The sequence below is a fragment of the Danio rerio genome, chromosome 20 (assembly GCF_049306965.1).
Source record: "Danio rerio strain Tuebingen ecotype United States chromosome 20, GRCz12tu, whole genome shotgun sequence".
Taxonomy (NCBI): Eukaryota; Metazoa; Chordata; class Actinopteri; order Cypriniformes; family Danionidae; genus Danio; species Danio rerio.
The window spans coordinates 45,383,661-45,401,090 of NC_133195.1; the positions used below are offsets into that span (position 1 = coordinate 45,383,661).

At 36.4% G+C, this 17,430-nt stretch overlaps 1 protein-coding gene across 1 annotated transcript in view; it reads right to left on the reverse strand.

The window, feature by feature from the left end:
* Positions 1-17,430, reverse strand: part of slc35f1 (solute carrier family 35 member F1) — a 208,620-nt gene that overhangs the window by 93,594 nt on the left and 97,596 nt on the right. Inside the window, exon 2 of the mRNA XM_677843.10 lies at positions 11,734-11,909. Within this exon, the coding sequence (XP_682935.5) occupies positions 11,734-11,909 (176 nt within the window). The remainder of the gene's footprint in view (positions 1-11,733; positions 11,910-17,430) is intronic.

Genomic DNA, 17,430 nt, shown 5'->3' on the forward strand with positions numbered 1-17,430 from the left:
CATCCTAATCATCACAGAAGACCTATAGGAACCCACATGGACCCAAGATTCTCAAAGAAATCAGTCAAGTTTGATGAAGGAAAAATCATGATTTGGTGATAAATTCAGTATGGGTGTGTGTAAGAGATCTGCAGAGTGAATGGCAACATCAACAGCCTGAGGTATCAAGACATCTGTGCTGCCCATTACATTACAAACCTCAGGAGAGGGCAAATTCTGCAGGATAGCGTTCCTTCTTATACTTCAGCCTCCACATCAAAGTTCCTAAAAGCAAAGAAGGTCAAGGTGCTCCAGGATTGGCCAGTCCAGTCACCAGACATGGACATTATTAAGCATGTTTGGGGTTAGATGAAGGAGGAGACATTTAAGGTGAATCCAGAGAATCATCATGAACTCTTGATGAGTCCTGCAAGAACGCTTTCTTTGCCGTTCCAGATGACTTTATTAATAAGTGATTTGAGTCATTGCAGAGATGTATGGATGCAGTCCTCCAAGCTCATGGGAGTCATATACAATATTCATTCTTTCTTCACTGCAGCATGACTTTATATTCTATACTGTACATTATTTCTGTTTAGTGACAAGACTTTTGTCTAAGCAAAGTCAGACCTTAATGTCCTAATTAAATAATTAAAAATCAAGACATGATCATATTTGATTTTGGTCAAATAAGCATAATCTAGAGGCCTTTGCCTTTCATATAAGCCACTTCTGACACCAAATGATCAACTAGAAGTCAAGTTATTATTTGCTGTTCCTAAAACTTGAATAGGCGACAAGACTTGTGTCAGGTAGTGTATATTTATACTTCAGATATATGCCAAGACAAAACTTTAGATTTTATTTACTTTAACATGATGTTCTAAAATAACTAAGACTGATACAAAAACCATTACACACATATATTTAAATAACACATACTGAACTCAAAATATCTAAAATTATACTAACCTAACTCTCCCAGAGGTTTGGCTGGCTCGAGCAATTTATTACAAGTTAGACAAGGTGTATTTAATATTGCCTCTGATCAGCGAAGCGCAGTGTTCTGAAATTGCCATAATTTGAATCAGGCTTAATAACACACAGCAGAGCAAAACGCTGTTGCTTGAAACGCTTCTGTCAGCCATCAGCATTAGCCCAGGGTAATTAATAACTGCCAGGCTGCATTAGTACAGGAAACCACTATGCCTATATGCCTAAAAGTGATTGGAAAGCGAAAGAGAAAGACTGAAACTGTCCAACTTTGCAGCTCAGGGACTAAAGAGGACATGCCATGAAATTTGTTTAATCACAGTCCCTTTAAGGCAAGTCGGTTCACTCAGCAGCCATCTTGAAATGCATTTTGGGTATGCAAAAGCAACTCCTATCTCTAATATTTTAAAATCTCCTATCTGATTGAACTTGTTAAAATGCTGTACTGCACAATTAATGTGGCTAAGGTCAATTTGACTAAAGAGATCAACAAAAAAAAACTCATAACAAACAATGCTAGTCAATACATTTTCAACTCTACTACATAACTACATACATGTATGTAACCTCTTTCACTCTCTCCATCATTGTCTGACACTGGGCTTCAGTCATCTATTGGTTAATTCTGACATACTAGCTGATTGAGTTTCACTTGCTTTGTTATTTATTTCAAAATAGAGTGCAAAGGCTCCGCCCACTTCAGGAAAGAAGCAGCCTATTTGCATTTAAAGGGCCGCACACTTAAAAAAATAACTCGCATATGGGTAAATCTAAAAAGCTATAACAAATATGGGGTACTTTTAGTTGAAGCCTCACACATACACTCACATTCTGGGAACACCAGAGAATTTTAAATTTCATGAAAAGAGGCACGATATGTCCTCTCTAAATCCAATTTGAACGGAGCATGAGGGTCACGACAGATACAAGGCAGGGAAGAGGTGAGACAGACAACGGGAAAGGACGGAAATGAGAAAAGCAGGTATGACTTTACTGAGGCTGGTGCGAGATGACAGCTGCTGCGTTTGGTGCCTGTAAGAGATGAGTGTGATTGTTTGGCCGGAGCTGCTGGACAGGCAGCTGCTCTTGTTGCCCTCTTGTTATCCTGAAAGCAGAGTTTCTGCAGCGTGTGGCCGTGTTTACCGAGACGGCAGTCACAACTCCTTGGTCACTGGAGTAGAACAAAGAGAGCAGGGCCAATTTGGCAGCGGCTGTTTGGACGTGCCTCCCCGACGGCTTGCTCAGAGCCGCGTGCTTGAAATAATGAGTTTGCATGCAGAGTTTGTGTGCAATGTTCACATGCTTCTAGCTGCATCTCAGCAAGGTTTGGCAATTAAAACGATGCATTATTGGGGGAAAGTCACAAAATATAAATATGGAAAATATTTGACAGAATGGGCTCTATTTTAACGATCTAGGCACAAAGTCTAAAGCGCAGGGCACAAAAGCATTACGGGCCTGTCCGAATCCACTTTTGCTATTTTAAAGACAGAATATGGTCAAACTGGGGCATGCTTATTCTCTTAATGAGTTATGGGTGTGTTTTGAGAATAAACCAATCAGTGTCTCATCTACTATTCCCTTTAAGAGTCAGTTGTGTCGCACTACAGCACATTTGCTATTTACATGGCGGACTTTGTAAGTGAAAAAACTAAATGTTTCAGCTAGAAAACAGTTAAAGAACAGAGAATGAGCGTCGGCGCCAGTGGTGTAGTGGTTAGTGCGTCGACGCATGCACTCCGTTGCTCGCGGCGACCAGGGTTCGATTCTGCCTTGCGGTCCTATGCCGATCCTTCCCCTCTCTCTACTCCCCATGCTTTCCTGTCAATTCTCTCTACTGTCCTATCAAATACAAAGGTGAAAACCCCGAAAAAATAATAATAAAAAAAATAAAGAACGAGCCTCCTCCAATCAGTCTTTACTTTCTCTTTCTTTCTTTCGTGAATAAGGAAACGGTGTTGTACACACTCTGCTAAAGACATCCATTAGCCTTTTTACATTCCTGCACATTGCTGTGTTGCATGATTATTATTATTATTTTTGCTTTTCTCTCTCTCTCTCTCTCTCTCTCTCTCTCCGTGCTTGCTCGCTCTCTACCTCTCCCCCTCTTCCACCCATACAGCGGCTCCGATTGGCTACCGCTGCCCAGCTGTTTGCCGTGCCCCCCATATGTCACCCAAGGTCTCCAACCCAACATTAACATAATTAATTTAGTTTGTTAAGCGCAAAGATTTGTTTCAAAATTATTTCTAAATTCAGTTCTAATTTCCAGCAAACGAATAAATAAACAATAATAATGAAGTGTGGTCAAACACACATTTGCCCCATATGGTCCAAAACCAGACAAATCTAAGCTTGTTTTTAATAAAACAAATATAAATATGCAAATAATAAATAATAACATTAATAATAATAATAATAATAATAATAATAATAATAATAATAATAATAATAATAATAATAACATTATACAAAAACAAGTTGTGGTGAATAAACTGAAAAAGCCCCCTGAGGTGAAGAAGGCCTGGAGGCAGTGCTTTTTATATGTAGAAAATAATAATTTTTGTAATATTTTATTTCTTTAATTGTTTTTCATTTGTAAAGATACTTGTGTGTTGCTGTACATCCTGTGTATATTAAGCAATGTTTAAGCAAGGCGTACATCTAACGTGCTCTGTGCTGGACTTTAATGCACAGTCTATTTTAAATCCTCAAAGCAGCAAAGCGCCATCAATGCGCCTTAACACACCTCTTTTTTAGACCACAACACCCATGACTTCACAAAGTGGCGCAAATGGATTTGCTATTTAAACAACGTGGCGGAAAATGTGAAAATTAAGGTTGTGTTATTCTTGAAAATAGCAACACGTCGAGGCAAACATGTCTTATTATGCCAGTTGTATGATAGGACTCAATGACTGCCTAAGGCAGTGGTTGTGTTCCTTTGTTGGGGCAGTGAAACTTACTCATTATCCAGTTCATAGATAACTTAAAATAAGATTTTAGAAGATTTTAAGAGAATATTTGGATTGAAAAACAATAAAGTTTTATAAATTTTTATAATAAGTCATTTTTATTTTAAAAACAAAATTATCTTAGTATTTATTATCTTAAAACATATCAGTTTAGCCATGCCTTTACTAAATGAGCACTGTGTCTGTCTTTCTTTTCCATTCCTTTAAAACACATTTTAACACATTTTAATCTGTTTTTAAAGAGCCCCTATTATGGGTTTTTGAAAATGACATCCATGCAGTGTGTAACAGAGCTTGAAGTCATTGCAAACATCCAGCACAGGTTTAAGTCTGAAAGTGCACCATGCATTGTGTTTAAAAATATTGATTCTATTCAGTCGACTTAGTCAAATAAATGATTCATCTTTTGTCTGCAAGCGTCGACATCGATTCGGGACAATTCCAATTATGAAGTTATATATCTTGTAAAACCTGAATGCACCTTTCCCTTCAGATACGAGTGGGAGTGCGCGGGATCATGGGATTGATCATGATGCGATGATTAGTTTCACTGTGATAAAGTTCGTTTTCACAACAATACCACAGTATACCGTGTGCTGTGTCATTTTTCTGATGATTGATACAATAACCTACACTGCAACGCTGGATTCACAGAACGTTAAAGAAAGAATCAACAAAGACTACTAATGTATGGGACTTTGTCAGTAACTGTTACACAGTTCATATGGACCAGTTTCTCCTTTCTTTAGAACATGTAAGTGTGATTAACATTGTTGCCTCGTTTTCTGTTTGCGAAATATGTATTTAATTGTGTGTTATAACTTGTAATCGCTCCGCACAGCTTCTAATCACAAATCTATTAAAGTTCAGTGCTTGTAATGTATCTCTCAGGTTAAATCTTTATGGGCTGTTCACATATTGCGTCCAATACCATGTTGAAAATGTGATGCGTGATTCTTCCTTTAACTATTTACATGCATTTTGCGCTCGTGATTTCATGCTGTTTGTCATTGCTATAGCCATCATCAGCTGTTCCTAAACACAGGTGGCGTGTCCAATTTTCCAAATAGTTAAACTTTTGCTGCTGTATGTGTTAATATTGAATGAGTATCGATGTTATTACTTGGGGTTAGCGTTAAGAGTAGAGTAAAATGCTGGTGTTTAACTGCATTGCTTAAATGCATTCCTGCACTATGCTCTCACATATGCTTTGACTACATAATTTCAATATTTGTATATGTATATGTATATATGTGTGTGTGTGTGTGTGTGTGTGTGTGTGTGTGTGTGTGTGTGTGTGTGTGTGTGTGTGTGTGTGTACACACATATATATAAATAAATCCAAATTCCTTTAAATGTTGTACATTTTCTTCTAAAATTAGCATTTTTCTCAACCTCCTGTGTTTATGTTCAGTTAATTCACCTTGAAAGGACACATTTCTATTATCCATTTCTTCTGAAAATCTCATTAAGCAGAATAATAATAACCTATTTAATTGTTGAAAAAGTAAGATGGTTTCTGTGTGCTGAAAGTTTGATTTTTAATGTGATAGGGAATTAAAAAGGATATAAACTGCCAATGCAAACAATTTTCTTTGGTAAGTTTCAACTCATAAATCTTAGCTGTACACAAACACCTCTCAAGAACACCTCACGCCCCTCAATTCACAAACACTGCTTCCAGCGTCCTGCATTGCTCTCTCAGGGCACCAGGCCACTAGTAAATCATTGCATTTTGCAACTTTTTTTCTGCCAGTGCAACAACATTTTGTTGGAGGTCATGCTAGCGCCCATACCAATTTGCCAAACTGATAAGCGATGACATTTGCCTATTAGAAACGTCGTTGAAAGCACTAAAAACAGAATGAAACAGTGTGACTTATTTGAACTTTGCACTGCATGGACCATTTATCAGCTCGGTTAAAAAGCAAAGACAGGGCTCTGTGAGCTAGAAACTCTGCATTTTGCTGGAACAGGAGTTTACACAGCCACTAAAAAGCAGTTTGAGTATGTTTCAGAGCTCTCTCTGATACAAACAACATATTAAACTAGGCAAATTAATCAGTCTTGTCATTTTCCACAACACAACAACAGATAAAAACACTGTGCTACAATAAAGGTGGCAACATAGGCACATCCTGAAAACGTAGCCCAATACACATTTCTGGAGATTGTAAATTATGTTGCCAGAAGTATGTATGGCTGCATTTCAAATTTAAAATGAATGCTACGGAGTGTTCGGGGTTTGGGTCTGGCAAAGAACGGTTTCAGAAAGCAGGTAAGACAAAAACAGAACAACCCCCCCGCGTTTCCCACTTTTCCATCTGGAAAACACAATGTATTAGCATGATTTTATTGTATGCAACACAAATGAGACAAATGTCAAACTGTGGAATATTTTTATATTAATTGTACAAGCATTAAATTATTGATATATTACAATAAATTAGTAATTTAATATAATTAATATATTGTTAACGTGAAGGGCAAAGAAAATCTGCAGATTTTTTTTCTATTTCTGTACAGAATTTTGTAAAAATAAATAACTAAATAAATAAATAAAAATCTGCAGATTTATGCTGACTGCTATTGAGAGAGTAGTGTATAAAAAAGAACACATTTAATAAAAAGGTTAACAATGCAGATCCAATTAGAACCACATATTGGGTAAACAAAGTCTCTCATATAATATATCCACTAAAAGACAGAAAATATTACTTTAAAAACTGTATTGTACATAAATCATACAAATATTTGATCATAAAAAATAAACAATGCTCATAAACAATCACATATTATCAATAATAATTAATATAAAAACAAATATATTAATTCACAGACAAATAAATAAGTGAATAAATAGATTTAATAATGGGCTAAATAACTTGAGTAAATCAGACGATTAATAAGTCATATTTGTTGTGCAGTTTTACTAAATGTCTTTAGGTTCTTCTTTTCCATAACAAAAGTTATAGAACGCATTCATTTCAGCTACTTTTTTATGACAGGGAAGTTGTTATACTTGACGAACTACAATGTTAAAGTTATTTATTACAAATGGCAATGTGTTTATTAATGATAATTAAATAATCCTAATACACGCCAGTTACTCTCAGCTCAAGCTACTGTCAAATGTGCACTTCTAACAGACAAAGCTTGTAATTTTATTAATATTACATGTACAGTGTAAAAAATATTGTTGTCCTTTTTTTATTTGTTGAATTAAACAAACTTTTCTAGTCTAGTCATCTCGGCTAGAAATGTGAACTTAAACTTTGTCTAACTTAAACGATTTAGTTGAAACCTGATTAACATATTAAAATAAGCTAAAGCATCATAAATGCCCACTCACCAGCCACTTTATTAGGTACACCTTACTAGTACCGGGTTGGACCCCCTTTTTCCTTCAGAACTGCCTTAATCCTTCGTGGCATAGATTCAACAAGGTACTGGAAATATTCCCCAGAGGTTTTGGTCCATATTGACATGATAGCATCATGCAGTTGCAGCAGATTTATCAGCTGCACATCCATGATGCAAATCTTCCATTCCACCACATCCCAAAGGTGCTCTATTGGATTGAGTTCTGGTGACTGTGGAGGTCATTTGAGTACAGTGAACTCATTGACATGTTCAAGAAAACAGTCTGAGATGATTGCGTTATCCTGCTGGAAGTACACTGTGGTCATAAAGGGATGGGCAAGGTTATCAACAATATTCAAGTAGGCTGTGGTGTTTGCATGATGCTCAACTGGTACTAATGGGCCCAAAGTGTGCCAAGAAAATACCTCCCATACTATTACACCACCACCACCAGCCTGAACCCTTGATACAAGGCAGGATGGATCCAGGCATTTATGTTGTTGATGCCAAATTCTGACTCTACCATCTCAATGTCGCAGCAGAAATCGAGACTCATCAGTAGGCCCACACGGAATCTGTGCGCGCAGAATTCCGCAGATTTTCCGCAGAATTCCACAGATTTCTGCAGTTTTTTAGCCCATTATAAATTCTGTTTATTTACTTGAGTAAATTATTTATTCAGTTTTTAATCAGTAATTTATTACTTTTTATTTAATATATTAAAGTGTAAGTTATGATACTCCGCTGGATACTCCCAAAATAATTCCGCAGAAATCCGCAGATTTTTACCAAAAATAGCAAAAAACGTCCGCAGATTCCGTCTGGCCCTACTCATCAGACCAGGCAACATTTTTCCAGTCTTCTATTGTGCAGTTTTGCTGAGCCTTGGCGAATTGTAGCCTCAGTTTCCTGTTCTTAGCTGACAGGAGAGGCACCCAATGGGGTCGTCTGCTACTGTAGCCCATCAGTCTCAAGATTGGCCGTGTTGGGCGATCAGAGATGCTCTTCTGCATACCTCGTTTGTGACTAATGGTTATTTAAGATACTGTTGCCTTTCTATTATCTTAAACCAGTCTGGCCATTCTCCTCTGACCTCTGGCATCAACAAGGCATTTGCGCCAACAGAACTGCCAAACTCTGAATATTTCCTCTTTTTCAGACCATTTTCTGTAAGCCTTAGAAATGATTGTGCATAAAAATCAAAGTAGATCAGGAGTTTCTAAAATACTCAGACGAGCACATCTGGCACCAACAACCATGCCATGTTGAAAGTCACTTAAATCATCTTTCTGCCATTCTGATGCTTGCTTTGAACTGCATCAGATCGTCTTGACCATGTGCCTAAATGCATTAAGTTGCTGCCATGTGATTGGCTGATTAGAAATTTGCGTTACCGAGCAGTTAGTCAAGTGTACCTAATAAAGTGGCCGGTGAGTGTATTTGTTGTCTTGACCTTTTGTCATTTACTTCTTTCCAATGTAGAACCAAAAATGAACATTTGTAGAAACAAACATTAGTATGAAGTCCTGTATAAAAGTATGAAAGCTCATAGCAGTTCCAGCACAGCAAAAACTTTCATTAAAAACTAAAACAATCAGACATGATTAGCCTTTAAAGATGAATCATCCATTAATTATCCTAAAGGAGCTTATTAGAACAACCTGATTTGGCTATAAAAAGCAAGTGTGTGAGACAAGGAATCACATGTGATCTGATATAAATAGACTGTGAGTTGGCATATTTCTCAGCTCAGAACACGAATCTTCTCCATATCTATTCTTAGCCTGCCGAACAGTGTGTCAGTGATGTCTGCTTGGACGTGAGGCTCAATGTGAAATCAGTTAAGAAATAAAACTTGATTCTTTAACAGGTGTTGCAGGCCACCCACTGTTAGAAATAGGAAACATATAATTACTGCATCAGCATTAAAGCTTACAGTACAATCTTACATGACTCGTTTACAAGTAAAAAAAATACACCCATTATAGAAAAGCAGCAATCCATAGTCGAAACAAACAAAATACTATGAAAGTTAATGGCTGCATTTTTCTAACGTTCTTCAAGTAAATATTAGTTTGTGTTCAACATAAGAAAGAAATTCATAAAAGTTTAAAACCACATGAGTGCGAGAAAATTGTGAGGAAATTTTGTATAGTCTATTTAACAAGAAACAGAAAATTACATACTGCTTCCTGACTAATCATAACATTGTTGATTTCAGAAACAAGAGTGTAAACAAACATGTCTAGTCTTTCTGAAGGAATTTTATGAAGCCACTTGATGATACATCAAACAGATTCTGCCAGTATTAGGCTGACATAGAATACAGTTGAGCTTAAAAAAAAAACACAAAAACATATTAAGACACTAGATAGAATTTTTAATAAATTTAAAATTCATTCATTCATTCATTCATTTTCTTTTCGCTTAGTTCCTTTATTAATCTGTGGTCACCACAGCGGAAAAAACTTATCCAGCAAATGTTTTACACAGCGTATGCAACCCGTCACTGGGAAACCCCCATACACTGTCATTCACACACATACACTACGGACAATTTTGCTTATTTAACCTTATTTTGACGTTCTTGCTGTGAGGCACCAGCGCTAACCACTGCACCACTGTGCCGCCCAATTTACAATTCCTTAATTTATATATTTTTTTATTGTTTTAATTATTTTTTAATTACATTTTATTGAAAAAAGCTACACAAATGATATGTAATGAAATACAAATGCAAAACTAAGAAAAACAAATAACAGAAAATAACATTTAAAAAAACAGTCAGGTTACAGGCAGGTGTGAATGTGTGCATGTCAAACTAACTGGGTGAACACGTCAAAGTATATAAACTAGAGCACTACTACTACAACAACTACAAAAACTACGACTACTACAACTAATCCTACAAAAACAACAACAACAACAACAAAAACTACTACAACTACTATTACTACTCCTACAACAATGATTACAACTATTAGTATTACTACAACTACTCCTACAACAACAACAACTACTACTACTACTACAACTAGTACAACTACAACTACAACAAAAACTACAACAACAACAACAACAACTACTACTACTACAACTACTTCTACCACAACAACTACTACTACAACTACAACTACAAAAACTACAACAACTACTACTACTACTACTACTACTACTACTACAATAACTACTACCACTACCACAACAACTACTACTACCACTACAACTACAACAACAAATACTACTACTACTACTACTACTACCACAACAACTAATACTACAACAAAAACTACAACAGCTACTACTACTACAACAACTAATACTACAACAAACACTACAACTACTGCTACTATTACTTATACAACTACTACTACAAAAACAACTACAACTACTACCACAACAACTAATACTACAATAAAAACTACAACTACTACTACTACTACTTATACAAGTACAACTACTAATACATAAACAACTGCAATAACTACTATTAATATTACTATTATTATTATTATCACTACTACTACTATTACTATTATAATTTTAATTTTTACTAGAAGGTACAAGACACTATAGTTATTTTACACATGTGAGGATAGCAAAATAAAGTAAAATGTGACATATTACTGTATACCCAAAAATAATCAAAGTTATCTGACATTAATAAGATGATTTTGTTTCGGACACATACAGTTAAAGTCAAAATGATTAGCCCTACATTGATCTTTTCTTTTCAAACATTTCCTAAATGGCAGAGGAAGGAATTTTTCACAGTATTTGCTATAATATAGTTCTTTGTGGAAAATGTCTTATTTGTTTTATTTCGTCTAGAATAAATGCTGTTTTTCATTTTTTTAAAGGTCAATATTATTAGCCTGTCTGCCGAACAAACCACTTTGTTACACAATGACTTGCCTACTTACCCTAACTTTACTATTTAACATAGTTAAGCCTTTGAATGTAACTTTACGCTGATTACTAGTATCTTGAAATGTATATAGTCAAATATAATGTACTATCATCATGGCAAAATAAATCAGTTATTAGAAATTAGTTATTAAATCTAATATTTTCAGAAATTTGTTAAAAAAAACTTATTTCTGTTAAACAGAAATGGGGGGGGGGGTACAGGGGGCTTATAATTAAGGAGGGCTAATAATTCTGACTTCAACTATATATTGATATAGAAACCAGTGGTTTTGAAAGTTTCTGCCAGAGTCCCAGAAGAGGTCAAGCTCAAGACAGAAGAGAGAAATTTAATGAAAAAAAACTTCAAATAACCTTTCCTTCTGACAGTCTCTCATAAAAAATGTAGGTTCCTACAGTCATATCACTGCCTTGTCTGACAGATAACCTCACGTTCTGTTGCAATTGACAGTGTTTTCATTAAACTGCAGTGAGTTGTGGGAGGAGCGGCTCTTACCTTGCCTGACTGCCAGAGTGGTGGTGTAGACCAGGAACAGCAGGATGTAGTTGAGAAAGCTCTGAAACACAGGGGTGTTTGCGTGATAATCGTCCGCCAGGTATTTGCTGGTCAGGCCAATCCCACAGATGAGCAGCGATAAGACCTGACCGAGAGCCAGTGTGAGGACAAGTTCCCTGCAAATGCAAACACACCGGTCAGATCCAGGTCCAGATCACACATACATCCACACAAAAATCCAAAGAGAAAATGTACTTCTGTCACGATCACCAGCGATCTAGGCTTGCCGATTGCTAGTAAACGTGCACAATCACCTGGACTACAATTCTGTCACTTTATAAACTACAAATCCCATCATGTTCCGAAACACACCTGTTCCGGATCTCCGATGATTACACACACACACAGCTGGTAACTGATCAAAGATTACATATGCTATTTAAACAGCTCACATTCGCACATACTTGGCTGAGTCTTGTTATTGTAACACCACAAAGTGTTTCATAGTCTAGTCTTTCCCAGTTCCTTGACCCTTGCCTTGTTTATTGTTTTCTGTTGTTTTGCTGCCAGTACCGACCATTTGCCTGTAACATGACTACATTTCTGGATTACCCTTATGCTACCATTTGTACCAGTTGAGCATTTCCTGCCTGACAACACTTAATAAAACTGCACATGGATGCTCATCCATTTGTCACACGACTCCCCTTTGGTTACAACTGCATAGATTGACAAAAACAAATTGACAACTTTTATTGTTTATTGGATCATTATCAACCTCCAACAATAAAGTTTGCAGTAAACTAAGCTAAATCATTAGTAAACTAACTACAACAAAACAAGCATTATTTAGAAAACGAAAGGGTTAGTTCGCCTAAAAATAAGCAAGTAAGAATTAATATAGCTTAAAAAGGTTTCCAAATCTTAGTGTATCTTCAGAAGACAAATTAAAATATTTTGGATGAAATCTGAGAGCTCTTTGATTCTCCAGAGAGCAACGGTCCTGACTTGTTCAAAGCCAAGAAAGGTACCAAAAAACATTGTCAAAACAGACCATGTGATCCAATCACCATATTATGAAGCTACGTGAATTTACGTGAAGCTAGTTTTGTTTTATGTGTATTCTCGTAGCTTCATAATATGGTGATTGGATCACATGGTCTAAAGCTACGAGAATACACATAAAACAAAACCAATGACTTTTTTTTACCAGTTTATTCTCCTCAGTGTCAGTATAGTGCTCATGTTCATGACAGCACTCTACACTTTATGTATACCCTGTAAAAAAAAGGGCACATTCGAGGTACACGTCACTAAGAGACCAAGCACGATATCCAGAAAGAAATTGTTGAATAACGTTGTTATTTTTGTTTCATGTGCACACAAAAGTATTCTCATAGTTTGATATTATTCTGATTGAACCACTGAAGGCATATATGGTGTGTTTGGAGGATTTTTTTTAGACATTAAATGCGTTTGGACCATTACTGTTTGATGAGAGAGCACTTAAGAACTCTTAATTTGAAATATCTTAGGGCCTACTCACACTATGCCATCCGTACCGTGCCCAGGCCCGTTTCCCGAATTGTTTGAGAAGTGTGAGTGCGCTGAATCGGGGTCAAGCACGGTTCACTTGGCCGGCCCTGGCCCGGTTGGAAGAGGTGTGCCCGAGCGGGGTTCACTTGGGCTTTTTATCAGGGTTTTTTATCCTTCACTTTCGCCAATTGGTGAAGTTTTTTCCTCGCCGCTGTCGCCACTGACTTGCATGGTTCAGGACCTGTAGAGCTGTGCATTGATGGATTTGCTCTTTAGTGTTTGGACTCTTAGGAGTGAATATTAAACCACACTGAACTGAACTAAACTGATCTTAACTTCAACTCTGAAAACTGAACTGACACCGTTTCAAATCACTATAATCTTCTATGTGAAGCTGCTTTGGCAAAATCTACATAAAAAAAAACACTATAGAAATAAAGGTGAATTGAATTGAATAGAAAATTTCGAACTTCAGTGTCCAAAGACTTTAAGAATTGTGTCGCTTTATTATTATTATTTTCCATTTTGCTATATTTTTATCTATTCCTGTTGTAACTGTATTTTAATTTTATTTGTTAACTAATTTATTCCGGCAGCAATGTTCAAAAATGGGGGGGAAAAAATTACACCCTTGATTGTACAAAATGTTTTGTTAAAGCTTGAAAAAATAATCACATGTTAAAAAATGATAATAATAATAATAATTACAATAATAAAGAATTGTGTCGCTTTAATTCATTTTAAATAAGTAGTTTGAGCAGCAAGTCATTTTGTTAGAGTGTGCACAGTATTTCCAATGATCCTGTACTGAATACTGTTGTAAATAATGTTCAGTTTCTTTCACAGATTAACCTACATATTTAGTTTACTTTCTCCAAGCATCAGAAATAGATAAATATAAGATAAATTTGTAGAAATATCAGTAGCATTTATACTGAATGTGTACTAACTGAATCTAAGAATTTAGTATCAAATCAAATCAAGAACTTGTAAATCAGAATCTAAATGAATCAAGACTGATCTAAATCGATACCCAGCCCTAGTTACAGGTGGTGGTTAATGAATACTGAATCCACCTCAGAGCTGCTGGTGCAATAGGACATGTTTAATTAAAGGTGTGTGCGTGTTTGCATGCGTGTGTGTGTGGATTTCAGTGCGTGACAGTTCAATTGACAGGATCAGAGCACAGAGGAAACGCAGGCAGTGGAACCGGGTGAAGGAATGAACTGTCAATCAGCCAGGTTTAAATGCAAAGGACTTGCCCTCTCTTCAAAAACCCCCATCCAGTTTCTGAGTGAACGCGGTGCATACGAAATCAGCATACGGTACTCGCTGAACCCACACGGGCCACGAATGAAGCACGCGTTCAGGTTACTTTCAGAGACAACATGCGGGAAGATGAAAGAGACGGAGCATTATCAAAAAACACATGCCGCATTGGTACTCCGTCAAACACCAGGTGGAGGAGAAAATGGGGCACGGAGGAAAAAAAAAGTAATGTGTTTGTCCTACCTTTCAGAAAAATCCTCTTAGTCTAGTACAACAGAGATAATAAAATGAATGTCATTCTCTGGAAGGTAATTGAAAAATGGATTAGAGGCTGTAGCTGGAAATATAAGTCGCCGTAATTACAAGAAACTGAAAACACATTACTGTGTGTATGTGCTTGTATTTCAGGAACTAATATTTAAAACTACACTATAATTTAGTGATTAAATGTACATTTCAGAACATACATTTTTATTACAACCATTTGTTTGTTTATTTATTTAGCCACACCCACTAATTTCTCATTCAATATTCAGTTTCTCTAGGAACTGCGTCACAATACAAAAAAATGGTTCAGCTTCCGGTTCATGCAGACTTTAAGAAACTTAACATTGCGTTGACACATTGTTGTATTATTGTTTATGACAGCCGGTATTTTTCCTTCCATGCATCTCATTTAACCCTCAGCTTATTTACTCTGGTGAAATATCATGTCTCTTGTTTTCACCTGTAGATTCAATAGCAGTGCAGAAAACAGTGCTGGGGGTTAATTAGATGTGCTAACGACAAATGTGTTCATCTATTCAGGTAAAATTTCAGAGCCAAGTACTGAAATTACCGACAACACAACAGCTTTGAGACTTGGAAAAGGTTGCAAAACAGGTTATTTGTTGTTTTGTTGCTCTGACAGATTAGCTGTCCTCATTAAAAGGCAAAAGCTTGTAAAAATGCACCACACACATTTAAAGACTTAGGGCTCTTTTTGACGGTCCATGCGCAGAGCGCAAAACGCAGGGCGCAAACGCTTTCAGGGCATGTCAGGACGCGTTTTTGCTAATTTAAGGACGGGAAATCTGCCTTGCGCCGCGGCGCATGGTCTAAAAGGGTTGAGTTTATTTTCTTAATGAGTTATAGGTGTGTTTTGAGAATAAACCAATTAGAGTCTCATCTCCCATTCCCTTTAAGAGTCAGCTGCGTCGCGCCAAGAGCGCATTTGCTATTTACAGGACGCAAAGTAAGTCTAAGTGGAAAAAATGAGCATTTCATAAGCAAACAGTTAACAGTTTTTTTAACAGAAAACTGTTAAACAGAGCATCTACTGCGTGAGAATGAGAGATAATGGAACTACTTTCACATTTGCTCTTGGATAGGGAAACCTTAACGCACAGACATCGAATAGTCTATAAATACATAATTGTGTTTGTTAAGCGCAAATATTCGTTTCAAAACTATTTCTAAATTCAGTTCTAATTTCTAGCAAACGAATAAATGAATAATAACAACAAATAGTGATGAGTTATATCCTAAAACACATGCTGTGCCCCATATGGTCTAAAACCTGACAGGTGGACAAATCTAAGCTTGTTTTTAATAAAACAAATATAAATATGGATATAATAAATAATACTGCTAATAATAATAACATCATACAAAAGCAAATTGTTATGAATAAACTGAAAAAGCCTCCCGAGATGAAGAAGATATAAAAGCAGTGATTTTTCATATTTATGTAGGCTAGAAAATAATATGTTTTGTAATATTTTAATCCTTTATATTTATATTATATATCTATTCTTATTATATCCTATATATATCCTTAATATTTAAATTTTTTCATATGTAAAGATATTTGCCTATTGCTCTCTTGTGCGTATTAAGCCGTGCGTAAGCGAGGCGCAACTCTGCGCCGGAGTTTAGACTGGGTTAGTTTTGGTCTAATGAAAAATCTATTATAGTTTCTCAAAATAGCAATGCGCCAGCGGTCCGCCAGCGGTCCGCCTCAGAACGCCTTCCTTTTTAGACCAGAACGCCTATGGGCGCACAAATGAGCGCTAATGCATTTGCTATTTAAACAGCGTAGCGCAACGCCTACCAAAAGACTATTGCGCTGCGCCTTGCGCCACACTGCGCCGGGTGTATGATAGGGCCCTTAGTGTGCTAATTTCGTTCATGTAGACTTTACACAATTCATTTCAGTATAGGCGCATTTAAGGAGGACCTGCACTTTTGTGACCCTCACTTTAAAAAGTAACAAAATAAAATGCATTAGAAAATAAAACATGATTACGGTAAATAATAATATATAAGACAATTTAAATTCATTCATTCATTCATTTTACATCAGCTTAGTCACTTTATTAATCTGGGGTAACCACAGCGGAATGAACCACCAACTCATCCAGCATATGTTTTACGCAGTGGATGCCCTTCCAGCTGTAACCCATCACTGGGAAACATCCATACCCACTCATTCGTACACATACACTACGGACAATTTAGCTTACCCAATTCACCTATACCACATGTCTTTGGACTTGTGGGGGAAACCGGAGCACCCGGAGGAAACCCACGTGAACACAAGGAGAACATCTCCACATAGAAATGCCAACTGACCCAGCCAGGGCTCGAATCAGCGACCTTCTTCCAGTAAGGCGTTTGTATACCCACTGTGGCACCGTCCTGCCCAGTAAACATTTGTAGTGGATCAAAAAAGTTTTTCAAAATTGTCCTAAGACAAGAATGGGTGTTGTTTCAGTGTTTAGTTCAACTTTGATCAAGTTCAAGTTTTTGATCTAGTTCAAATGTTTTATATATATATATAATCCTACAATACACTTTAAAAGATATATATAAATTAGCAGTTTTCATATTTTGTGATTTAGCTTTTTATTT